General features: G+C 41.1%; 2 protein-coding genes across 8 annotated transcripts in view; one reads left to right on the forward strand and one right to left on the reverse strand.

The window, feature by feature from the left end:
- Positions 1 to 10512, forward strand: part of MEST — a 48512-nt gene extending 38000 nt beyond the window's left edge. For all 4 annotated transcript variants that reach the window (XM_044946878.1, XM_044946880.1, XM_044946879.1 and 1 more), the window contains exons 2-12: positions 960 to 1114; positions 2930 to 3009; positions 3423 to 3500; positions 3624 to 3760; positions 3893 to 3951; positions 5049 to 5089; positions 5604 to 5674; positions 5924 to 6025; positions 7343 to 7419; positions 8251 to 8314; positions 9234 to 10512. In XM_044946878.1, coding sequence (XP_044802813.1) covers positions 960 to 1114; positions 2930 to 3009; positions 3423 to 3500; positions 3624 to 3760; positions 3893 to 3951; positions 5049 to 5089; positions 5604 to 5674; positions 5924 to 6025; positions 7343 to 7419; positions 8251 to 8314; positions 9234 to 9351 — 982 coding nt within the window. In that variant the 3' untranslated portion in view covers positions 9352 to 10512. The remainder of the gene's footprint in view (positions 1 to 959; positions 1115 to 2929; positions 3010 to 3422; positions 3501 to 3623; positions 3761 to 3892; positions 3952 to 5048; positions 5090 to 5603; positions 5675 to 5923; positions 6026 to 7342; positions 7420 to 8250; positions 8315 to 9233) is intronic.
- COPG2 (COPI coat complex subunit gamma 2) overlaps positions 10420 to 26170 on the reverse strand; it is a 159979-nt gene continuing 144228 nt past the window's right edge. For all 4 annotated transcript variants that reach the window (XM_025291538.2, XM_044946874.1, XM_044946876.1 and 1 more), the window contains 4 exons: positions 12765 to 12862; positions 11879 to 12017; positions 11485 to 11583; positions 10420 to 11018 (listed from right to left, as the gene is read on the reverse strand). In XM_025291538.2, the coding sequence (XP_025147323.1) occupies positions 10888 to 11018; positions 11485 to 11583; positions 11879 to 12017; positions 12765 to 12862 (467 nt within the window). In that variant the 3' untranslated portion in view covers positions 10420 to 10887. The remainder of the gene's footprint in view (positions 11019 to 11484; positions 11584 to 11878; positions 12018 to 12764; positions 12863 to 26170) is intronic.

The following is a 26170-nucleotide window of genomic DNA, read 5'->3' on the forward strand; positions in this document are numbered from 1 at the left end:
ACCCTCAGGAGTTATAAACTAGAAACTGAGGGGACTGTTTTTAATTCCTGTTTAGCACTTGTCATTGTGGATAAACTGACCTGGACCTTCAAAGTCATGGGCATGAAAAAGTTGGGTGTGTAAATCACTGCCCTCCTCCCCAAAACAAAATCAGTTCTCAGATTCTCTGCCTCCTTTTGGGTGTGGGGGCAGATGGGGAGTAAGGAGCATGCTAATAAATAAATAGGGGTGCTTCCTTAAGAGTGCTAAAAAAAGCAGAAATAAAATCTGCTGCTCCACTGCCTTAAGAGATTAGATATTCAGGGTCATGACAAAGCTGCTTATGTTGGAATGTACAAAGCACCTATCTTCTTACTTTCACACTCTTTACCCCTAGCAGTTTCTCAGCCCAAATCTATATAGTAGTATCAAACTGGGCTTCACTGGAGTCAGAGGGCTGATAAATACTAGAAAATCAAGAGCAGCTCTCTGCTTAAGGACATGTGATGTCACTACGTATTTTTTTTAATGAGTTAAAAAACATATATTTAAAACATTTTACTGGGGGGGGGGCCAGTGGGTAGGTGGTAGAGCTTTTAGAGTAAATATGAGGGAAATACCCCCATCCCCCCAGGAATGCCGTGATAAAAGCCAATGTAGTTACTTAAGTAACTTGTCTTCCTTTTACTTTATATAAAAACCTCTACAGCACAAGGGGAGGGGCTGCAGAGTTAAAGTGGGGAGAAGTTGAGGGGGAAAGTTACGTATGAAAATAATCTATTTTCCCTTAAAATTAGAACGACGACCAAATACGGCAATGGCCGTAGGAGGCAGAGTACATTTTCTGCCATGGTTGACATGCAGGACAAGGCAGTCACCACACAGCGCAGAAATCCACCCACTACTTGACCGGTTTGGGGCTTGCAGATCGTGCGCATTGTCACCTGACTGCTCACACCAGGTTTCTGATTTTCCTACAGGATGCGGGAGTGGTGGGTACAGGTGGGGCTGTTGGCGGTGCCCCTGCTTGCGGCCTATCTGCACATCCCGCCCCCGCAGCTTTCCCCTGCTCTTCACTCATGGAAGTCGTCAGGCAAATTTTTCACCTACAAGGGACTGCGCATCTTCTACCAAGGTAAGAACAGGGCTCTTTGGAAGACTGCATGTAAAAGGTCCCACGGGTCCCACCGAGGTAGTTATTTTGGGTCCATTGGTCTCTGTCGCCCCTCCGTGATGGAGGCAAAAACCCTTTTTTTTCCTGTGCAGTGTTCATTTGGAGGAATGGACTAATTTCTCTCATTACCTTGACAGCAGGGAAGCTCACAGAAAACTGCTGGGAGGGAGAGAGGGTGGTGGAATTGAGATTCCTGTCTGCAGACTGACTTGTTCATTTACTTTGCGGTCTGGTTTGTATTGATAGACAGTACTGGCTTTCTCTTGTGAGCGCCCCTAGTGTCAGGTAATATAAACAGCATTCATAGACACAGCTACCAGTGGTTCTGTTCCTCCCCCACCCTGGAGTTTTATTTTTCTATAAAGATTATTTCTTATATGCATAACTGAATGTGATTTAAATATTATACCTTTGTATAAATTAACTTGCTAATAATTATTGTCATGACTGCTACTTATCGACTGCTAATTACCTTATGGTAGACATTGAATTATGTTTTCAACCCTCATTATTTCATTTAATCTTTACAACAGTACTTGGAGGTAGGTGCTGTTCTTCTCATTTTATAGGTAGAGAAAATGAGAAATGAGATCGGAAAAGATTACTTTTGGGCGGGGGTCAAGAGCAATAACGAAAAATGTTTGTCATAAACCGTTTTTCATTATTGCTCCTGACCTCCTCTCATTTGCTGTATTCAATAAAAAGTAAGTACATAATTTTCTCTATGTTGGTCACTTAGATTGTTTCCAGTTTTTCAGTGCTTTAAATAGTTAATGTTGAGGGTAAATCTTCATGTATGTGTTAATTTTTTCCTTATTTTTTTTCAAACAGTACTACTTGTAAATGAAATGATTTATTTGTGTGGAGTCTCAAGACTAAGACGTCTAGGCTAAAGTATATAAAATTTTTAATTGCTTCTAACAAATTATTTTTATAAACCTCATTATCAAATTCTCATGCCAGTGGTGGTATATGAATCTATCAGTTTTAATCTAATACTATTAGCAAGGCTCCTTACTCTTTAAATGCTTGGCTAATATAAAAGATGTTTATACATTTAAAAATGTTCATGATTATGTTGATTAACCTTTTTTATAGTTGTTAGAATTTTGCAGTAGTCGAGCATTACGCTTTTAATATTCGACTGAGTCTCCAATGCGGGAAATGATAGTGTTGGGCAAACAGCATAAACTGAGCTCACTGAGTGGAAAAGAGTTACTATATTTTAGGGAATTTTTGTGAGGCTGTTCATTACTAATAGGTACACAGAACTTGTAGTTTGTAAATTGTGAGTGTACTTTTAATAACTGAAACTTTACTGTGGAAAAGCAATTTACATAACAATAATACAGAATAAAGGGAGAAATAGGGAAATATTTTAAAAACCTAGGTGAAAGTAAGCAGTCTGCCATCAAGTATTTTCATATAAAGTGAGCTATTTACATTAAAAAAAATTGAAGTATAGTTGATTTACAATTAGTTTCAGTGTAGAACATTAGTGATTCAGTATTTTTATAGACTATGCTCCACTTAAAGTTTTTATAAAATATTAGCTGTATTTACAATTTTTAAGTATACTGGATAAAAGAAAATAGTTATCAAATGCCTGTTCTTACCTAAAGCAATAAGCTTGCATTTTAAAAAGAAATGTATTATTTTAACGTCATTAATTTGGTGAGTGTTTCTTGACCTTTATACCAGATTACTTAGATTTTTTTTACATCTTCAAAGTTATTTTCTTACAGAGTTGGCCTAACTGTTCTCTCTCCTTCCCAGACTCTGTGGGTGTGGTTGGAAGTCCGGAGATAGTCGTGCTTTTACACGGCTTTCCAACATCCAGCTATGATTGGTACAAGGTAATAAAATCAGACTTCTGGGTCCTACTATGCCTTTAAAATCCAAAATCAAGGATTTTCTTGCAACAACAGAAGGCTTTTACGTATCTGAGTTGCTTAATAAAATAGGATTAAATGTAGAACAGTTTCTCATTTACTGTAAGGGAGTAAAAAAAAAAAGTCTTTGGCAATCTGGGAGGGATCATTGCCAAGTTAAAAAGTGCTCGAGTTCCTCCATCAATGGAGATTAATTATTAGGAATAAAGCACTTTCCGAGAGGATCATTTGTGGGCCTGTGGTGGTTTCATGAGACTTTCCCTTTATCAAAGGCTGTTTGTTAAGCTGAGATAGGGATGAAACTCCTTTGTTCCTGTAGGTTGGAGATGAGGAGGAGCAGGATTAGAAGGACCAAACCATCCCTTTCTCTCTTGTAGATTTGGGAAGGTCTGACCCTCAGGTTTCATCGAGTGATTGCCCTTGATTTCCTAGGCTTTGGCTTCAGTGACAAACCGGTAAGCGGCATCTAGATGGTACAGCGTTGAGGGGTGGGGGTAGGTGAGGATGAAGGGATCGGCCTGGCAGACAGACCTGCAGCCTCGACTTCATCCTGTGTGTCTGGGCTCTCCTTTCTCTAGAGGCCGCATCACTATTCCATATTTGAGCAGGCCAGCATCGTGGAGGCACTTCTGCGACATTTGGGGCTCCAGAGCCGCAGGATCAACCTGTTGTCTCACGACTACGGGGACACCGTGGCTCAGGAGCTGCTCTACAGGTCAGTGAGGCTGTGACTTTCCTACAGGTCGTACTCGTCTAAGATGGTAGAAGTGCATTCTTTCTGGCCCTTTTCCCTCTTGGGAGTTCGTCTTCACTGGCTCAGTTAGCTGTGTTTCCCTCCCCTCTCTAGATTCAAGCAGAATCGATCTGGTCGGCTTACAATCAAGAGTCTGTGTCTGTCAAACGGAGGTAATTGCATGGAAGAGGGTGGGAAGCGAGGTGTAGCCTAGAAGGGCCACGTTTAGAAACGGCAGTGACGTCTAAATGGTCGTCTGATGGTACTGCAAACAGACCCACAGAAAGGAGTGGATCTTTACCTCTCCTGTGCCATGACCACTTTTGTAGTCTGAAGAGATTTACTGACCCTTTCTCAGAATAATATTTTTTAATATAGAAAATAAGATTACAAAGGAAACTGATTATCTTGATATAAGTTAATAAAAAGATGTGTTACCGTAAGATAGGGTATAGTAAGATTTTTAAATGTGTTTAATGCATATTCCAGCAAGATCTCAGGGTGGGTCTGGTAACAGCTGTAATTAGAAGCAGTGGGGAGTGCAGATGATGCTTCACCATCTCTGCGACAACTGCGGTGGGTTCTGCAGACTGAAGATGAAGCCACACGTGCTTCTAACACTGTCGTGGTTTGTGTCGGAAACTCTCAATTCACAGCAGTGCCAAGTTTCAGTTGCAAGTTAGAGAACCCTTAATTAGACCTTTTGCGGATGTTTCCTGTTCTTTGCCTGCCATTGAGCCTGGCTTGTAAATCCATGAATGTATCCAGGTGTCCCTCAAATACCTTAGACTACCTTAAGGGCAGATGGGGAGAGGAATCTTTTTATCAGTCATGCTCATAGATTTCTCCCACAGACTCTAGGGGAAAAAAAAAAAAAAAGGAAATGGAAAAACTAGGTTTAAGGACCTACACTTCCTGAAAAATCTCTGGTTTCCTTTGCAGCCCCAAACAGTAACAACACTATGCATTCCAAGGAATGGGTGGAATCACTAAGGGGAGCAAGTCTAGTCATTGCCAGTGTGGATGACTGAGACATATTTTTCCCTTTTCTCTGCAGTGGGGAAAGTAATTCCAGTGGGATAGAATCTGACCTGGTAAACACAATTCCCTGGAGAATTAATAAATGACAGTACTAAGTTTTTATTTGTAATTCTGTTTTTGGCAGTAACAGCCACTAAGGTGATTAATAGGGTGACTAGCCTTTGATGATGAGTCTCTGTTTGGCCTAAAATTGTTGGTAAATGACTAACTTAAGTCTCTTCTCCTACAGGTATATTTCCTGAGACTCACCGTCCTCTCCTTCTACAAAAGGTTGGTTACTCCATCGACCAGCTCTTTAATAGTTTTTCAAATTTATACTGATCTATGTAATGCTGGAACCTTTACAAGGGCCCATACCTGCTGCCACAGGCTGTAGTTAAAAAATCTATTTCTTCCTGAACTTACATGTTAATAAAGTTAATTTTTTCCTTAATAAAGGAAAAGCAAAGCAGTAGAAATAACCCTAGATAAACAAAGCTTTATTTCTGAAAATGAGATCAATAACTATTTTTGGAGAAATACAGCTATCTAAAGACTTAGGATATTAGCATGATGTTTCAACAAAATGGGATCCTAAAATCAAATATATCAGTGTAGAATGTAATCTTAAAGGAAATTAGAAGTAGGTTTGTCATCTATGAGAAAAGAATGTGGGTAAGCAAATCAAGAAACTGAAATCCAGTGGATTTAGTTAAAGTCCTTTTTTAGTTCCTATGTCAAACTTTATATCCTGGCTAGTTGTCTTCTTTCCTTGGAATCCTGACTTTTACTTTTATACCTGTAGCTTCTCAAAGATGGAGGCATGCTGTCACCCATCCTCACACGGTTGATGAACTTCTTCGTATTCTCTCGAGGGTAAGTTATTGTTAAAGATGGACTTACTTCAGCCCAGGAACAGTGTAGTGAAAAGTTGCTGCATTAAAGCTCTGGGCCAGATCTTAGGGCTTGATACTTTAAAGGTGTTGACCACTTGCCAGGCAAGTAGTAGGAGGAATTCATAAAAACCAGTCAAGGGTTGGACATAGGTGACCTGAAGTGCCAATCATACTTGATGTACTGAGCTCTTCTCACACTTAACCTTTCTGCTTTTTTGGACTTATTCAGTCTCACCCCCGTCTTTGGGCCATACACCCGACCTTCTGAGAGTGAGCTGTGGGACATGTGGGCAGGGATACGCAACAATGATGGGAACTTGGTTATTGACAGGTAAGAAATAACCTTTGTTTTGGTTTCCAGAGACACTTATTTGGGGAAGTAGGGAAAAGATGTGGGATTGTGTTCTGTTCTTTGCTTTCATCACTTCCAAGAAGAGTGCTTATGACGTATGAGGCAAACCAAGAAGTCCTGCTCTGTACTTTCAAAGAAAGAAATTGAGAATAGTAACCACTGAGCCTAAGCCATTTGGTACAAAAAGTCTGGATAAACAACTGCAAATTCCAGTGCTAATTCAGTTTGTAACTGGCTGATTGACTGGTAAACTGTCTTTGGACCTTTTGTCAATAGTAAGTGCTTCAAAATGTATAATTCTGAAAGGTGCCTAATTCCTCTCTCAAAGTACAGATTTCTTTTTTGCATCCTTTCTATAGCAACAGGGACTGAGAAGGGAGGATTCTCTGTCTTGTGCAAAGAATTCCCATCCTTTGGTTCAAATGAGAATGTAGCTGCTTTCACAGAGGGACCTTGAGATAGGATATCCGGAACTGCTTGGGATATGGCCTCTTCGCCAGCTGGGTCAGTGTAGCTTCCAGTGTTTTAACTGGTGGCTCTGCTGGGAATTGTGAGGTCGAAGGAGTCATTCCTCTTCCTCACCTCAAACTCACCTGGGATCCTTGAAGATTCATTTTAATATTAAAAAAAATTGGAAAACAGAGGCCTCTTTTAAAATTCCCTTGTATTTTCAAGAAAGTTCTACAAGGTGATGTTTTAAGTTCACAAAAACAGTTGCCAGGCACAGTTATTAGAGCACATGAGTTTGAGTTCTGACATCTTACACTGTGGGAAAAGGGCTCCTCCTCCATTTTATCTGTGGATAATGCAGGAGATGAAGCTTTGTGCTCATGAACTTCTTCTACCCTGAGAATTTTAGAAGCAGATGTCAATTTACAGATCTTGTAGTTGAGTCCTCTTAAAGATGAGAAAACTGAGGTGAAAGGTTACTAACAACTTTTGAGTCACAGAGCTAGTTAGTGGTGGAGCCAAAATCAGAACTTTAGACTCAGACTTTAGTCACTTTTAATCCAAAGTAATTTCCAGCCTTCCTAGATCTCAGTCCCTGCTTCATAAACACAGAGAACCATTAATTCTGACATTGATAGTAGGCATGATCACTGCCATAGCTACGTAGTAGTGAACTCCAGAGGTTAAGAGAAATGAGTAAGTTAAGTGGGCCATTCCCAGGAATAGCAAGGTGCTTCTGGATTAAGAAAACATAGATTGTGTTCCTTGTGGTTCCTGTCAGGCCTTTGCATCCACAGAACAATAGAAGTTTCCTGTTTTACTCTTGCTGACTTGTCTGTCCTGCAGTCTCTTGCAGTACATCAATCAGAGGAAGAAGTTTAGAAGACGCTGGGTGGGAGCCCTTGCCTCTGTATCTATTCCCAGTGAGTATTTCTGTGTTACTTCCTGGCAGGAAAACTGAGGGACCATGGGCTTAAATAATTGCCAGACCTAGCAAATCAAGATACAAGATACCCGGCTAAATTTGAAAATAAATTTCAGATAAACAACAGATATGTATTTAGGATAAGTATATGCTGTGCAGTATTTGAGACATACTAAAAAAAATTCATTATTTGAAGTTCAGATATAACTGGCCACCCGTATTTAATCTGGAAACCAGGGACATGTGTTGTAGAGAAGTATATAAAATACTGAGTTCCTGTCGCAGAAGGCGTTGGTGTCTGTCAGTGCGATTAGACCACTTTCTGTGCGTTGCACTGTCGGTAGTTGCCACGTTCAGTGCTGAACTGCTGGGACGACAGTGTTTAGATTACTAATCGAGAGGCTTATAGGTGGTTTCTGCTCATTTGTCTTTTCATTCCTATGGATTTAAAAACAGTGCATGGTCTCACATAGAATAATTAGTGTTCAGGATATCATTGGTTGATTTCAAATGTCAAGGGTCAATTACAAGTGAAGAGAGACTTAAAAGAATGACAGTCTCCTGGATTTATAAAATGGAAATGTTGGAAGTGGGGCTTATACCTTTTGGTCCAGGGCAAAGAAGAGAGGAAGAGAATGAATGGGTATTTATAGGTGAAAAGGTCTCAAATGGACTAATTTTTAGGCTTATTCTCATATGTTCCTTGTAAACTACTTATTGAAAGAAGCTACGTTTTCTATTATTAAAAAATTATTTAAAGAAAAAATTTTTGAGGGGTAATTTTATGGTGTGAGAGCTGTTAATAATTCATTTCTCTCCCTTCTCCTAGTTCATTTTATCTATGGGCCATTGGATCCGGTGAACCCCTATCCCGAGTTTTTGGAGCTGTACAGGTGAGTCTCCCTCAGGGGTCTTTGTTTTCCTGACAGTGGTGAACAGGATTGCCCGTTGAGGGCTGTTGCACTCTGTTGTCTCTGACCTCACTGGCTATATTATTCATCTAGGAAACACTTAATAGAGGATGAACTGGGGAAATCTTAACTCTCACACAGTGTAAAGATCAAGAAATTCAGTTATACATTCTCTTGGTTTATACAGCCTGTTTTCACTATCATGGTTATCAGTCTACATGTGTCACTCTACATGTTCCAAGGTGTACAGGTAAGAAAAAGCTATTGTGTGAACCAAGGAATGGAAGTGGATATATTTTAAATGTTTGCTTTAAGTTTGATTGTAAAGCCAACTCATTGGCCTCAGCTGCGGAGACTCTGCGGGAAGAAAGAGCTGTGGAAAAGTGCCTTCTCAGGTTGTTCTTCTCTCTAGGTACTTAGTCGGAAGGTGTCGGAATATGAGTGCTTGATTGACAATGTCACATAAAAATGTTCCATACCTTCACATGGCCTAGTAGAAACAACCCAGTAGTAAATAGCTTGCATTTAATTTTAAACAGACTACCCTCTCATCTCCTCAGGGTAAGCAAGGTCTTTTGTCTTCACTCACAGTGAGTTGCTGAGTGGCCACTTACCTAAGGAGCTGGGAGTCATCCTGCTCTGACCCATGTTGCACATGTGTTGTATTTTCACATTGTGGTCTGTTGGAATATTTAAAAACTAGTCTGTATACATTATAAATGGAATTGGCGTGTTTATCTGCCTAAAGATACAATTCCAAAGTAGAAGGTGAATAAGCTCTTTGTTGGTTCTTTCCAGTGTGGTATGTCCGCAGGGGCATTTACTAGGGCTGCCCACTGGCTTACACCCCTCTCCCTCCCTCCAGCCTCAAGTTCACCTCCATGCTGTTCTCTTCCACTAGGAAAACGCTGCCGCGGTCCACAGTGTCGATTCTGGATGACCACATTAGCCACTATCCACAGCTAGAGGATCCCATGGGCTTCTTGAATGCATATATGGGCTTCATCAACTCCTTCTGAGCTGGAAAGAGTAGCTCCCCTGTATTCCCTCCCCTGTTCCCTTATCTGTCGTGTAATCCACTTAGGAAGAAATGCCCAAAAGAGGTCCTGGCCACCAGACACTATTCTCTCACTAAAGTCCACCTGACTCACACTGGTGAACAGCACATAGTAAAAAGCCAGCAGAAGCTGTAAGGTGACCGGATGGTCCACCTCCCATTCCTTTGACATCTGATCAAGTGTATGGACTTGCCTTTGTCTTTGTGTTACACAGGAAATTATGATGGGCACTACCACTCACTGATGCAGAAAGATAGATATTCTTTTGCATAAAAGTCTTTGAAACACTTCTATGGACTTTTCTGAAGTATTTGGAAATGCTGATTTCTGGCCTGGTTTGGAATTATCTAAAGGTGCTGCCTTCCCCTTGCCTCGAATGGCTTTGAGTTCTCTAAGTGGTACAGCTTCAAGTGAGAGTGAGTTTCCCTTGTCATAACTTTGGATTTAGTTTCATTAGCTGCTTCTAGTTGTAGACGTTTTGTTAGACTTTGGTTTAAATAATGCAGTATTCTAAGTATACTTCAAGACTATGATTTCCCTACACTTATTATATATATAAAGATACTAAACCAGCAGATACTCTAGCAGACCTTAAACATTTCATTTGAGTAAACTGAACTAAATCCAAGCTATTTACAGAATTTCCTAAAATCACAGGACATTAAAGACAGTAGCCTTTGTGCCAGAGATTTACTGTTATTTTGCTGTTAGAACTGATCCTTCCAGCTAATAACAGTCAGACTCTTCATACCTCAGTGCATAGAAGCATTGTCCCTCCTGAGCTAGTGGAGAGGAGGGGAACGTTGTACAGTCCAAGTCACCAGGCTGAATGTATACTGACTGCTTAACTTCTCGTTGGTTGTCCCAGAGAGGGTTTCTCATGTAGCTCAGCAGTTCCTGTACTTTACAGACAGGAAAGTTCCAGAAACTTAAAGAACAAAGTCTGAAAGGCCTATGAGCAAATGGTGCTGAATACTTTTTTTTAAGCCGCAGTTTCATTGTCTTAGTAGTTAAAGCAGGATCATTAAGTGGTGATTTATATATTTTTTTTATTAGCAACTTCAAGTATAACAACTGGAATAAGTGTTTATTTTCTATTAATAAAAATGAATTTTGACAAAAGTGGACTCTGGCTCCCCCTCCCCCACCACCCCTCTGGGATAAAAGCTTTCCAACATTGCCAGGAGCTTTCAGATACACATTAAAGAATTAAATGAAGTTAAGCAGCTGGGGTATAGGATAGTATTTGATTTTCAAGCTCACCAAAAGCTGTACTATCATACCAAAGCTGACCAAGTGTATTAAAAAGGAACAACAACAGAAAGACATGCACAAAGACAGATGTTTGCTTGATCTGCTGGCTCAGGGCCAAATATTTAATTTGCTTTTTTTGAAGTCATTAATTTTTAAAAGTATGATTCTGGGAAATTCATGCCAATAGCCTGAAAGCCCACCGACAGTGAAGGGTACATCAATTTCAACTCGCCCAGTAAAACCTTATCCAACAGAAGCCAAGATAACATCTACAGGTGTTCCCTCTTTGCTTCTGACAGTCACCTGCATGGTCACCCCATCTGCTAAGGCCAGCCTGGACCTCACCAATAAATCATAGCCACCTCTGTATACACCTGAGAGGAAAAGAAGTGAGGAAACCATGTTAAGAACTCAAAACAAGCTCTCAATAATGAAACTTCTCATGCTCTGCCTGCATTTCCTTTCTATTAGTTTAGCTTTTCTAGAGATTTGTGCCTATGGTGGGAATTGAATCCTACATACAGATTCTAAATACTCTTTTATATTCCCATAATACCAGGTACATAGAAGGTATTCAGTAATACTGATATGGAGTACTTAAGGTGGGGGCACTGGTAGCTATAGGAGAGATTTAAGTGCTTTGGGCCAAATATGCATCTTAAGAGAACAACTTAAGAACAGCACACAAATTAAACAGCTAAAACATTATTCAGTTTGATGGGGCTTCAAGCTGTAACTCTGCTAACAATGGGACAGTAGCAGGGCATGAGATGCCCATGCACATCCCTTCCTATCAAATTCTGCAACAAAATAAAGAAGAAATCTGATAAAGGTTCTTACCTGCCAGATAGAGGGAATGGGAATTCTTGTTCTCAGGCACTTTGTCTGACCTCTCACATGGCTGCATGCCCAGAAATGTGATGATGTTGTTGACAGCTTCTGTGTTGAGAAGATGGATGCAGCAATATCAGAAAAGGTCAGCATAGGGGTTTGGCTCTGCACTAGTTTGGGGTGGGGGGGTGGGCGATAGAGGTGGGGACTGGTGGTGGTGTGTGCAGGGAGGTGACTGGACTGGAAGTGGGCTGACTCAGATGATGAAGACAGGGTTCTGGCCTCTTAAGTGAAACAGTTGGTGAAGTATTTAAGAAAAGGGAGTCCTTATGGAATAACAAATGTGCCTATTAGGTGTTAGACTGTTATCAGGCAATACACTATTAAGGAAAATAGTTCTTACCTTCAAGAGTTTTGGTAGAACTGAGGGCAAAGGTCTCCTCTTTCTCAAAGGTGCTGCCAACCTCCTCCCAGGCAGCAGCAAAGTTAGGCTTCATTACCTTCTGAATGTGGTCAGACACAGTCACTTCAAGATCTTCTAGCTAGTAGGTTAACAAGCAGGGGTCAGAAAATGAACACCCTCTCAGTTCAGAACAAACACAGTAGAAACTAGTTCATTTGGTTTTATCATCCTGCATTATATCCTTTGCAGGAACCTAGGAAAAGCTACTAAACTCAACTAAAACTTCAGACTAGTTTGAAGTTCTGTAGTCTGGATAAGTCAAACAGCATAGGCCCTGACAAAGGAAAGCAAAAAACCAGGTTGTTTGGCAAGACCTGTATTCAGATCAGCATCTGTAGCACTGGGGTAGGTACAGAGCAGTCACGTTCCACATATCACCACAGAGTTCAGGCTGTATGCGGCCTTCTGAACTCTGCATTCTCTAATGGGTAGATTTTTCCATAATAAAACTTTCCCTGAATTCTTTGAAGCCTTTGCCATCCATGATGTGGCTACAAGTAAATTAAAAGTTGCCAAACAAAACAAAAAAAATCCCAATTCTCAATACTTTAAATAAAACTGATCTCAATGAAGATCATGTAATTATTTTCATCTCTGAATTATCCCTATTAACAAAGACATTAGAAAGGGTAAGTTTTGCATTAACCAGTCATGGGGTAAATCCCATGACAGATTAACCCAGGTCCTCCTCAGCTGTAGCGTGTTTGAGAAGAATACAGTCCCATAAGTTCATGTCAGATGTTCCTAGAAAAATGTTCTCTCTGGACAGAAGTCACTCAATGGAGCAAGGGGTCAGAATGAGTCCCTCTGTGCAGGGGAGACTCACCACGTACTCGTCGTCATACCCCTCCTCGGTGGGAGCCCCCGTGTCAGGGTCGCAGTCCCGGACGGTGAACTTCATGGTGCAGCTAAAGGTGCCTGCAGCTGAGGAGACAGAGCAGGCAAGCCTGTGTCAGGGCCGCACAGGCACACGGGCTCCAGCAGTAACCTGGGAGGCACGGTCTGCCCTTGGCTCTGTGTTCTGAATTATCAAGTGAAACATATGTAGGCTGTTCTCTAGGGTCATAGTTCTCACAAGATGCCTGTGGGCTGGACTTTGAAATCTGTTTCCTGCTGCAAGTCAGAATAGTACAGAAACAAGACTTGAGCAAAATTCTGTTTTTATATTCAGATAAGGAAAGCAGGGGGTCAAGCTCAGTGGTAAAGCATCTGACTATGGATCAGGAAAGCAGCAGGGGAGACACTTTCCAAGGAACTTTCCACCACACCAGGCAAAACATTAAAAGCCACTGGTTTACGAGCTGACAAAGCATCAAGTATGGATAGTTACAAGCACACAGATCATTAACCCTGACAGAGTATATCAAAGTCGCAGTATCTTTTACAAATAATCATATCTAGAGATTGTGGACCAACAGTGGATTTACAGATCACCAGAATGAACTTGCAGTATGTCAACTTTCAACCTGTAGTGAGTAGGTCAGCAATGAAGTTCTAATATTGGCAAAGTCAGTGTCGTACAATGGAAGAGCAAGTGGGCAATGATATGTTTTGAGATAATCAGCGGAAACAATAAGAAAAGAAGGACAGTGAAGTCTTCAATAAGAAGATAGGATTTTCTAAATTGTTTGAAGGAGGGTATTTATTAATCATGGATGAAGAAAAGGCACATAGGGTCTAGTCCATGGACTGGAAAAGGATTAACAGTTTAAACAGTTTCGTGTGTGTGTATGAAACTGTGGAGTTAGAAAGCTGGGGGACAGTGTGTGTGTGAGAGAGAGAAAGAGAGAGAGAGAGAGAGAGAAACTATGGAGTTAGAAGGCTGGGGGACAGTGTGTGTGTGTGAAACTGGGGAGTTAGAAAGCTGGGGGATAGGCAAGGACAGGAAAGAACAGACTCGGATTGTGTGTGTGTGTGTGTGTGTGTGTGTGTGTGTATGAGAGAGAGAGAGAGAGAGAGAGAGAGAGAGAGAGAGAAACTGTTAGAAAGCTGGGCAAGGACAGGAAAGAACAGACTCAGATTGTGTGTGTGTGTGTGTGTGTATGAGAGAGAGAGAGAGAGAAACTGTTAGAAAGCTGGGGGACAGGCTAGGAAAGGAAAGAACAGCCTCAGATGTAAAGACCATGTGTGACAGGTTGGAGAGTGGGACTTTCATTTGCTCAGTCTTAACTTTAGTAAACTCCCTCCATTCAAAAATATAGAAAATGTCAATACATTTATAATGTAAAGGTGCAAATAAATGTGCCAGGCCCTTAGGTAAAAAGATGACTAAGACATGATCTCTCTCCCCACAGCTGATTGTCTAGGAGTTGAATAAGAATGTGTGAGAGGTCTACCTCTATATACCTGTTGGCATTACAATTCAATGCTATAGACTCTTTAATGTAAGCTTTAACAGAGTGCTATGTGGGAGTTCAGGATTAACAGCCTGGGGAAATTACAACAAATTTGAATGGATGTACAGTTTAATTGGATTCTCAAAAGATGCAAAAGAGCTTCAGCAAGCAGAGGAAGGTACACAAGCCAAAGGAAAGAGGCCAGAAAGGCATGGTATAAATGGAAGCAGTAAGAGAGATGGTAGTACATAGGTGCTGAGAAGAGAATCTGTTTAGGAACAAATATGAAATACTTTATACTTCCAAGGAAGGAGGAGGAGAATAGATATTTTCCAACAGGCTCTAGTGAGCTTAAGCAGTCAAGAGATTAAAATGTTAGAGATAATTGAAGCCACTGCTAGGAATCCTATGAATAATAGGCCTGAATTCAGAAAGCAAGTGAATTTACTCAAGTATACTGAAAATAGATGGTGGGAGTGGATTGCCCCACATAGGAAAGGGTGTACCTATCAATTACAGAATCTGTTTCAGTGCAGTAGGGGGTTCATTGATGAATGATCTTGGTTAAACTGAGGTAGGGTTTTCTGCAGGAGGAAGGGGGAAGAAGAAGTAGAAATTAACAAATTTAGAATGGGTCAGTTATTTAAAAAAAAAAGGAGAAGATGGGACTATGGTATGGACAAAGGTCAAATAAAAATGGAGAGGCAGGGCAGATGCTGAGTCATAGAAGATTATGAGGTATGGCGAATCCCATGCTGGTTCACCGAGGCCACGGGAAAATGAGAAAGAGCAGTAAAGAGAGATGGGAACAATGGTAGATCGGAGACTGGGCTACCTGGTTAAATTTTATTATAAGTAAAGACACAAGACACTATGTATAAGCAAGGATAAGGAAAAATGGATTAAAAAAGTAAATGGGAGTGGTATTAATACAGATAGTGTTCCTGAAACTTTTGTGGCAAATTTTCAATTAAATGGTTTGGTTGATACAGTGAAGAGTTACATGGACTCTAAGGTGAACTCCAGTAAAACCCATTGGTAGCAATCACTTATTGTTGTGAGAAAGGATGACTACTAACATGAGCGATGAGGAGAGTGGGTGAGAGAGCCTTTCCATGGCAGGAGGACAAGACTGAGCATATTGCCATAAAAAAGATAAGTGCTTCATGAACCACACAAGGCAGATAACAAGGGCACAGGGGAGGAATGCCCTGAAGATCTGCATTAAAACTGTTCCCAGAAAGGAGGCTTGTCTTGTGAGGACTGACTGAAAATGGGAGATAACTGTTGAGCAAACCTGTATGGAAAAAACCCCAAAACACAGAATTAAAGAAAAGCTGGATGCTGGAAGACAAGAAAGGCAAGAGCTGTGTGATTCAGGCTGGGGAGCAGGACATGCGCTGTGACAAATGGCAGGTTGGGAGCGGCCAGGCCTCAGCCACTGGAGGGAAGGAAGACTGCGACTAGGTAAGGGGGATTATACGGCGATTCCAGAAAGCTTCACTGGAATGATAGATACTGAGAAGGATGTGGTCAGTGGGGCAGAAGATAAGAGGATAGGAGGGATGGGCCAGAAACACAAGCTACCCGCAGCATTCCCCACGGGTCTGGACCTAACTGAGAAGAAAGCGGTGTATAGAGAATGAGGGGAGTCAAGGCAAGTCAAAGAAAGCGAGTGGGGCAGTGAGTGCCAAAAATGAGGAGTATGTGCTCTCCAGGGAAATGCTACACACGTGGCAGGAGGGGTGCTGAAGATAAGGCTGTTCTAGGACAAATATGGGGGGCAAGGAAGAAAGGTACAGAACCGAAAGATTAGACTGCTCCCAGGCAGAGAGGAGCCACTGAGGAATGACAGGGGTCAACAGGAAGGGTAAGTCAGCACTCCTGGGCCACAAGTCAGGATGGAATAGGAAAGGAGAGACTGGAGGCAAAGAAATGGAAATACTGTAGAGTGGAAAGCAGAGAAGGCAGAGAGGTGTGGAACAAAGATTTTGAATCAAAAACCCTGCCAGAGCTCAGCAGGGTCTAATGGGACACATTTTGAACGTAAGGACCGTGTGGGGATGAGAAGTACACAAAGTGTGAGGCCAAAGACTGGAGTGGGAGGGAGGAGCAGATCAGCTCTTGAAGCACCAATTTGGAGGGAAACTGTCAAAGGACTTGGGTGACAGGAAAGTATATAAGGAAGCCGGTTACAATGAATGCAGATAAAAACCCACTGCTGGCATCTTTAGAGATCAGGTTTGACTTATTAGAGGACGTGAATAGGTAGTTTGGCCAGAGGATAGGTTATTGTAGTAGATGGGGAGATGAGTGAAGATTCTGAAGGAAATATACCTGAAGAGAAGTATTTGCATCCATTTCATCTGTAGACAGATGGTAAATGAAAGGGTGATGGACAGCTGAGATATGGTAGATTACTGCAGGGTACCATTAAAATTGGTTACTCTTAGAAGTTACCCTATTATGGCTAAAAGTGACAGACATTTCCTAGGGAGATTTGTGTGGAAAAAAATTCTGGAGGAAGAGAAAGGTGAGAAGATGGAGGCTAGAAGCATAAAACAGAAGTCAGAGGGTTTAAGTTGGGGTGCTGAATGTAAGGTGTGTGAGAGTAGGGAAGGGCAGTAAAGAGGGCCAGAAGGAGGAACACTGGAAGAGGACAGAGATGCGTATTAAGTAGAGAGATGGGAGCTAAGCTAGATTACAACCAAAGAGGAGAGAGGATGTGAAGAGGAAGTGGCATATGAGAGCTGGTGTTAATGAGCAAGTGCCTAAAAGAATCTGGGAATCTTTGCTCCAGTGATGTTTGAAGCAACAAATATGACCAATTAAGTGATAAAACAAGAGTCTAAAGGTGATGGATCTGAGGCATGGCCAGTGGCAGAATCCTGTGAAGGTCTGCACTGAACTGAGGAGTGCAAATGTACTCATAATAGTGTGCAGGAAACAAGATGAAAGAAAAACACTCACTACTCAGTCCATGGCGAGTGCTACAAAGGTAGTTGCTGAAAAAACAAGAGATGTAGGTAACATAGTGTTTCTCTAGGGTCAATCAAAGAAAAGAGCAGAGGAGCCTGCAGAAGAGATGGGGTCATGTGAAGACTGGCAGGTACTGCAGGAGGGAGCTGGCACTGTACTTGTACCAGAGATCATGATTAAACAAGAAAGAAGAGAGATGGGAAACTACCCAAGGGAAGAACTACGTGAAGAGTAATTGAGAACAGATGGAGTGGCATGGGCAGATAAGATGAGGAATAGTTTCCCAGAATGGGAACTCCTGTAAGATCTTATAATAGGTCTAATTGGTCAAATGATGGTTCTTAATGCCAGACTCTGAAAAGCAGTATATACAATGGGAGAAGAACAGGGCCTAAAAGTAATGGGATGTTTTAGTTAGGAGGATTAAAAACAGGCTAGCAACCTCAACGACAGCAAGATAAATCTCTGAGCACTTGGTTCTGTAGCATGGATCATGAGGTAAGCGGCCAGGGATATGTTGTAAACCCAACTGAAAAGTAAAACTTCATTTGTTATTTTCATGTACAGATAGTAGAGGAAATTATGCTATATGTAATTAAGATGTGGGAGGGCAAAAACCAAAGGGAGATACAAACGAATATCATGCAGATACCACGTTCAAGTTATCCTTAGAATTTACTCTGCCATGTGAAGGTTTTCAGAAAGTGAAGAGACAGCTATAGGGGAGAGAACCTGGCTAGGGAGTGCTGTTTCCAAGGAGACAGGATCCACTTGAGTGAAATAGAATGGTAGCTAAAACAAGAAGAGAAGCTAAAGATAAGGTACCACAGTTCTTCAGGGCAAGACAGGTAACAAGAAAACGAATTGGAGAGTGATGTTACAGATGCCCCCAGATTAAAAGAATACCATTTGAAGAATGACAGCTATTGACTGGAGCGAGAAGGTCCCATATGTGGGCCAAAAGACACAGAAGAGGGCACGGGGCGGGGGGAGTTAAAGCCAAGAGGAGTGCTGCACAGACAAGAGGGCGACTCTGAATGGAGGGCAACAAGCAAACCACAGGACCCTCAGGATTCCCAGAGTGGGCAAGCGTACAGGTGTGAGGATGGGCCGAAGTGCTCAGTGTGCTGGGTGTCAGCCAGACTGCAACGACTAGTCTGTACAATGGGAGAGAAACAGAGGCTTGAAAAGGAGTGATAGTCAGGAGTAGACTCGCTCCTGATGCCTTCATTGGAAATTTTAAATTAAAGGGGTTGGTTTTTGTTAGAAAATTCTTCGGCCCCACTAGACCCACTGAATCAGCAATTTCGGGTGGGACTCAGTCATTTGTATTTTAACAAACTGAAGTTTGAGAGCCACTGCTTTAGATAAAGGCAGATAAGGAGTAATTCTGATTAAAAAATCTTTGCTAGCAAGCAGTCATACTAGGATTAGTTGAAAATAAGAGAAGCAACTGAGGAGACTTGTAAGAAAAGACAGTAGATAAAGGGAGAATGGTGGCTATAAAAAGGGAAGGGGCTGTGTGACTTAAGACTTGGGTGGGAAGCTTGCAGGAAGTAACATGGCCAACGAGTAGGGGCATTGAAAGAGTGCTAGAGTGAGAAATCCTGGGACATGGGAGAGGAGGAACCTGAAGAGAGTGATTTTTGTTAATCTAGATCACAACCACTCAAAGAGAGGAAGCAGGGAATGTGGCTACATAAGAACTGAGGTGATGTGGGGGGAACTGTTCAGGAGACTTTGTAGAAGACAGGCTACAGGGGCTGGAACTATATAATCCAGTCCAGGGTCTGAACTGTGACTGCTGAATATGACATGTTCCTTTATCTAGATATGGGAATATGTATGTACCCAGTTTCTGAATCAAAGAGGGGTGCTGAATATAAGGTACCATTTTTAATAAGCCAAAAAGGAGTACAATAGTAAAGTTAAAATTGCTGCCAGATGAGACGGTATCACTTAATATTGACGAAGAATCTGTCACTGATACCACATGGAGGCATATGGCACCACACCTGAGCCAGAGACCATGATGAAAAGGAAGAAGACAGCTTAGCAGCTATCTAGGGGAAAGGCTTGTCTAAAGAGTAGAAAATTGGGTTTGAGTGAGGGAGAGAGTGGGAGTGAGGAGAGGAGGAAACCTCAAAAAGAATATGCATTCATTGCTATGAAAGTTGAAGATATATGGGGGAATTCTCCAAAGGAAAATTGACTATATGAGATATACTCAGAAGTTAAAGAAATATATTAGAATTTACAGAAGGTAAGAGAAGCACCTGGGGAGACTTGAATGAAAATATAGCAAAGAAGGAAAGAGCAAAAGAGGTTAGAAGCTAAATAAGGAGAAAGTGTGTGTGAATTAGGGTGAAGAACATGCAGTGTTGAGGAATAAACATGGAAGGGCATGAAGAGCGCTAAATGGGAACATTAGCGAATGGGAACTGGAGATGTGTCAGAGGTGTGTATGAATAAGGAGAGAAAGTGAGGTTAAAAGGTAGCCAAACAAGAGCTGGATTATGAAGTTTTGCGGTTCAGGATGCTTTTTGGAAAAATACTAGCAGTAACAGGTGTGGTCAATAAGAGTGAAAGGTCAGAAACAAGGCAAGTGGGATGGACACAAAAGGTAGGCCAGTGACAGGAACCCTCTGGAAGTTTCTATTGAATCAATGGTACAAACAAATGCTGTGGGAAAGAGTGTGGGACCCTTACGGAAGATGGCAGGGGCTGAGCAGTGAGTGCCAACATGAGGGGATATCTGTCCCGAAGCAACAACTGGATCTGTAAGCATGCGTAAATGTAGGTGGAAGCTGAAAGGAGGGACACAGAAGACCAGGAAGCTTGCTTCTCTAGGGCAACACAGGAACAGAGGGAAAGGAATGAAAGAGCAGTGAAGCTTCCTGCAGATGTGGAGGGTTGATTTAAGAATGGTGTTTATTGACTGGTGGGTCATGGTACAGTATTTGGACTAAGTTTATGATGGACTAAGAAGGAAAAGAGAGTTTGTGAAGTGAATAAAGGACTATTGTATGAACTAGAGAAGACTTAAGAATAATGGAGTGGCAGCAATACAGATCAGGGATGTAATAATGAGATGCAGAATGGAGATCTTGAAATAAGTTTAAATGTTCACACTGGATGGGAAGGCCCAATGGTAATGAGTGGTGTATCTGTTAAGAGAGTTTCAAGGGCCTAGATAAAAATGGGAATTAGAGAGTAGACTAGAATGCTGTGAGTAAATTACTCACAGTAAATTAGAATGCTGTGAGTAAAATTTTTTAATTAAAAGCTTGTTCAATAGGAGAGTTTAAAGGGGTTTTATTAAGATGAATTCTCATAAAAAGACATTGTTAGTAACCTTAAAACACATCAGGATTGACCAATTAGGGAGCATGGGCCAGTGGTTCTTCTGTAGAGAAGATGATTTGTATTTCTTGAGGAATGGTTGGGAATCACTAGGGAGGTAAAACTCAGCAGAAAAATACTGTGCCCTTTGCTGTGATATAGGGCAGTAGCTGAAATAGTTAAGATATGGTAGAGCATAAAAGAATAGGAAAGAAGAGGGGGTTTTAATCTTAAGTAATGGGAGCACTGCATGAATTAGAATGGGGTTCTCAGTAGCAAAAAGGCAAATGAGATATGGAACTGAAGAGACCTGGAATGGAGAAGTCTGTCACATCTCAGAAGGGGTCTGATTGGTTAAAAATGTTTGCTGTTAGAGAGGACAGGGAGTTGTGTGTATAATGAGAGAGAAGTAAAGGCCTGCATATGAACGAGTAGGAGTTAGAAAGTAGACTAGCACGTACAGTCTTCATGGAAAAAAAAATGGGACAATTTATATATATATAAAAAACCCTCAAAGATAGCATTACATATTATTTATGGGTATATAAATATTTATTAAAAGTATAACAAAGTTTATCAAATTATTTAGTGATTCTTAGGAAAGAGGTTAGGTGGTACATACGTCTCAATTATATGTGCATTGTTCTGTTCCTTTAAAAAATATCAATCAAATATAGTATAAAATCAAGATATAAAGAAGTGAGGTAGTAGGTGTATGAATTTGGGGGGAATAAAACATTTTAAAGGGCTGGGTTGATAAAAACGGTTAGAAGGCAAAGTTAGGATGATAAGTCATTGATAGCAACCTGAAAGATACTGGTTTGACTAGAAAGTGCAGGTGAGTGGTTTATCTGGTGAAAGGATGAACTGTATTTGCTAAGAAGTAAATGTAAGTATGCCTCAAGAGTACACCTCAAGAGAAGACTTGAGGTGTCCCTCACTATGATTAGAGATGGCAGCCAAAAATATTATAGATGTTCATATATGACAGAGCAAATAATCAATGGAACTCAGGAAGAACTTGTTGAAGTATGATGTTAAACTGCTCAGAAATTAGTCTGTTAGGACTGGCTGAGAGAAACTGCTGAGATACGTATTTTTAAAGAGAGAGAAAGAAAAAGTAGGGAAAAACAGAAGCTGAGGTTTAAGTAAGGAGAAGGGAGTAGATATAGGCTGTGGTGCAGAGCATGCAGTTTCGCAAAATGTTAAACAAACAAGGGCACTAAAGAGGGCCAGAATGAGGAGTATAGGGCCATCAGAACTGGACGTTCAGTGAAGAACTGTATGGTAAGCCAGACATCAACCAGCTGAGCAAAGAAGTGAGAGTATTGCTAAATAAGAGCAAGAGTATGATGTGTTGCTGCCCAGAAAGTTTTGTTGGAAAAAGATTTTTGGTAATCAGTGTAGTCAATAGAATGAGAAGTTAGAGAGTGATTAAATGCAGCTGGACTTAAAATGGGCCAAAGCAGGAATCCTGATTAGATTTCAGTACAGAATGCAGGAAATAAGGAAGATGGATGAAGGTGGAATTGTGGGTGCTGAATATTAGAAGTATACATATCCAGAGAAGATGATTAGATTCATTGGAATGATATAGCTGGAAGAAGAAGGCATGTTGGAGGAAACACAGGGAGTTTTCAGCAAAAGGAGGAGGCAGAAAAGGAATAGAAGAGCAATGTTCAAGTTACTTGCAGATGGAAAGACATTATTTGAACAGTCATAGTGATGAATGAAATGGCTATTACTCCATACTAAGGCCGGAGGTTATGACAGAATAAGAAAAAAATAAGAGGATGTCAAGTAAGTAAAGGGGCACAGTATGAATTATATAGGAGTTCTGAGTAGACAGAATGGCAACAACATAGATCACGTGTGAATGAAAGAAACAGAATCATCAGGTCCCTCAACTGTGTTTAGAATGAAAGAGGATCTGGGGCCTAAAGAAGAACAGGACTCGGGTAGACTGGCTCTTGAAGTGTTCGTGGGAAATTTATGACTGAAGTGACTACTTGTGAAGAAAGGTTAGAAAGACGTGGATTAAGATAAAACTTGACAAGAAGGCATTGGTGGAAACTTAAAGATATCACCACTGATTGACCTTTTAGGAGGTGTGGATTGGATACTTTTTTCTGGTAGAACAAATGAGTGCTGTTGACTAAGGAGTGGTCAGAGATCATGAGGAAGCAAACCTCATAGTACTAAACTCATCGATATATTACAGAATCTGCAGGGAAAGATAAGGAGAATGTTTAAGATGTGGTAGGGCAGATGTTCAAAAGGAGTTATGGAAGACTTGCCTGTAAATATGAGGTTAGTTTGCCGAGAAGTTAAGGTGTCACATGAGAGCTGGCTGACAGTGAAAGAAGCAACTGCAAACGCTTGTATTAAAGAAAGAGGAAAGGGGAAGGAAGAGAAGATGCTGGTTAGAGAGGGATGCATGAAGTAGGTTGGGTATGTAGCATGCAAGGTGAAAAATGGCAAATATCCTGGGACCAGAATGAAGAATGTGGGTATCTCCAGCTGTTTACTACATTATCAGAATACTTGTTAACATGAAAAGTTTTTAATCTGCATATCATCATGTGCTCCAGCAACCTGGTACAGTCATTCAGCACTCTTAAGCTAGCAAAAACTGAGTCTGTACTGTTTGGGATAGTATATGTTTGCTGCAGATATAGTTTCTCCATCTATAAGCTCACTTCCTATGCTCAAGGGTTTTAAATGCGTTGTGCATTATTCCTGTCGTCTTCCCTACAATATGTGTGGATCAACTCCAGCAATTCACCAGTTGGTAAGTAAATGTTTCCCAAAAGTTTCTTACACATTGCATTTAAAAAATGTATCTGCATTTGGTATTTCTCTTGAGAACCTTTCATTATCCATGCAGTGTAAAATGGAGAATGCAATTACAGTCTTATAGTATGGGGTCATTTTGTACTACATACAAACATGTACACTAGTGAATGAATTTTATGCTAAATAATTATGTAGTTGTTCTTTAAAGTGGTTTATAAGAAATACTTAGAGTTTTTTTATAATAGCATTTGTGTGATGGTTGAGAAGATATGTTGGATTTTTTTTTAATGAAGATGGTTACAGGCCTTTTGAATTTAAGATATTGCAATATAAGCATTTACTAAGAAAAACTGTTATTCAGCATATTTTAAAGAAAAGATAATGAAAATTGCTTGTCCTTATAAAGCAGTTGAGTCAGGAAGAGAACTAGGTGGTGAGGCATTTATTAAAAAAGAAAGAGGGGGGGAGATAAAGTGATAACTGAAAATGAGACGTAAGGACAGGATCTGGGAAAGCATGTCTGCATAAGACAGTGTAGTTGGCAGAAAGGTCAAAGAGAAACTCAGTGAAGTGGCCCTATAACAAGACAAATTGCAGGGCTCCAACCAAGGAATAAATAGAAAACTAAAGCAATTCAGCAAAATATGTAAGAAAGGACAAACATGGAACTGGATTGAGCAATGAATGTAGAACAAAAAGAACCAAAGAGGGAGGTATTAGTGAGTGTGTGAGAGTGGAACATACTCAGTATATAAACGGTTAATAAAAGGTAGAATAGAGAAAGAAGAAACAGAAGAAAATGGGTGGAAAAGCAAAATTTAACCTTAGATGGGAAAGATCATGTGAGCAATGATATACTGAAAAACAAGGTTTGGTACTATAATTGTATCTAATGGAACAAGGAAGAATATAGGTGATAGAAATCAAGGAAAAAGAGCACTGTATGGATAAAAACATTTCTGAGCAACAAAATTAAACATAGGGTAAAACAGTTTCACAACAAGGAGATCCTTGCTGAGGGCAGAAATGGACACAGGATTAAAGACAGGTCAAAAGTATTAAATAAGTGAAGGCAGATGGAAACAAGTCAGAAGGCAACTGCATGCATTAGAGTGGAATATTACAAAACGGCAAAGTGAAAAAAGAAGACATAAATAAAGAGGGATTCAGCTGACATGGGGGAAAGGATGCCATGGAATGAATTAAAAACTGCACATCTGCATCTAGAAAGGATTTATAACTTCGTAAGATGGTACTGGGCAAATTATGAAATGGGGTTGGCTTGAGGTACACAGGCTTTAAATATGGCAGAGAAGAGAAAGGGGAACAAAATAGATAAGCAAAACTAGAGTTACACCTAGAAATAAAGGAGTCCATGAGAAGAAACAAGAATGAGACGAAAATGTCCTTATTCAGTAATAATGGAAATAGAGGAAGAACAAAGGAAAGGAAAACTGCATGGATTACATAGAGACAATGACAAAACTAGAGTCTAGTAAAACCCGATGCATGATGAGGATAATAGCAAACACTGGGTAAAATAAGGTAGGAGAACACAGAATCCTGCCAAGCTCGTTACAGTATATAAACTTAAAACATTTGAAGTATTAATGAAAGAAGAAAATATTAAATGAGAATGTGAGTGAAATCAGGTTAAGAACAGGGGTTATACCTTTTAATAGCTGAGTTCAGGAAGATTCAAGTTTTCAACGAGATCTAGAAGGTAGAGAAATTAAGAGTCTGGCAATGAGAGTATAGTAGAGGAACAAAGGATGAGAGGAAAGGTTAGAGCGTTTCCTGCAAAATATTAAATACACAAAAGAATGAGAGCTGCAATGAGTAGATTTCCAGGGTCTATAACACAGGGAACAAGAAAAACTTTGAAAACAAGTAATACTGGAATGAATGAGGGATGGTTTAGGAAGTTTATGAAGAAAGAAGTAAAATCCCATTCAACAATTATTCCTGACCAAGAGGGAGGACAGACTTAAGAAAATGAAAAGTTTAACTGGGAAAAACAGGTTGGAGTTTGGGGCATGTAAGATGGATGGGAAGGAGGTGGTTCCAGGGGGACAGTGCCAGACCAGTATCAGGGGAGAAGTGCTGGGATCTTTGAGAGGCTGGCAAGGGGAGAGTGCAGCCCAGGGAGGCAGGCTGGCCCTCCACAGCAGTGATTCTTCCCCGGGGTGGGGGGGGTGGTTTTCACCCGCGGGGGGGCTGGGGCATGGCCCCCAAGGGAGGCCTATCAGAACATCGGAGGGTGAGCAGTCCTCTGCTCCAAACAAAAACAAACCCAAAAACATCCAAAAAGAAAACACAAAAACATTCCTCAGAGATGCTGCTGATAGGCCAGCCTTGGGGGTCATGCATCCTCGGGTGAGAATCACTGGGGGGGAGGGCAGGTGGAGAGCTGGGAAGAGAGGTGAAGGGTGAGCAGATGCGCCCCTGGGTGGGGCAGAGAGAGGCATCAGAGCCCAGAGTGTCAGACTTGGAGGAAAAGGACCCAGGACCAGGCAGACAGCGAGCAAATGGATGTAGCCGACGGGCACCTGGAACGGTGGGGGCTGGGGGTGGGATTGGGGAGGTGGTTACTATCAGTTGGTTGGTGGTTACTATCAGTTGGTTGGGAGTGGATTGCAAGCATGGTGTCCGTGAGCTTAAGACTTCTGAGTAGGGCTAAGGGAGATGGAAGTGGTGACTGAAAGGAAGGAGCGTTGAGTGTATTTGCGCATAGAGCACGGGAAGGGACGTCCACACGATGGAAGGGGCAGAGCGGGTG

Source organism: Bubalus bubalis, chromosome 8 (assembly GCF_019923935.1).
Source record: "Bubalus bubalis isolate 160015118507 breed Murrah chromosome 8, NDDB_SH_1, whole genome shotgun sequence".
NCBI classification, from domain to species: Eukaryota; Metazoa; Chordata; class Mammalia; order Artiodactyla; family Bovidae; genus Bubalus; species Bubalus bubalis.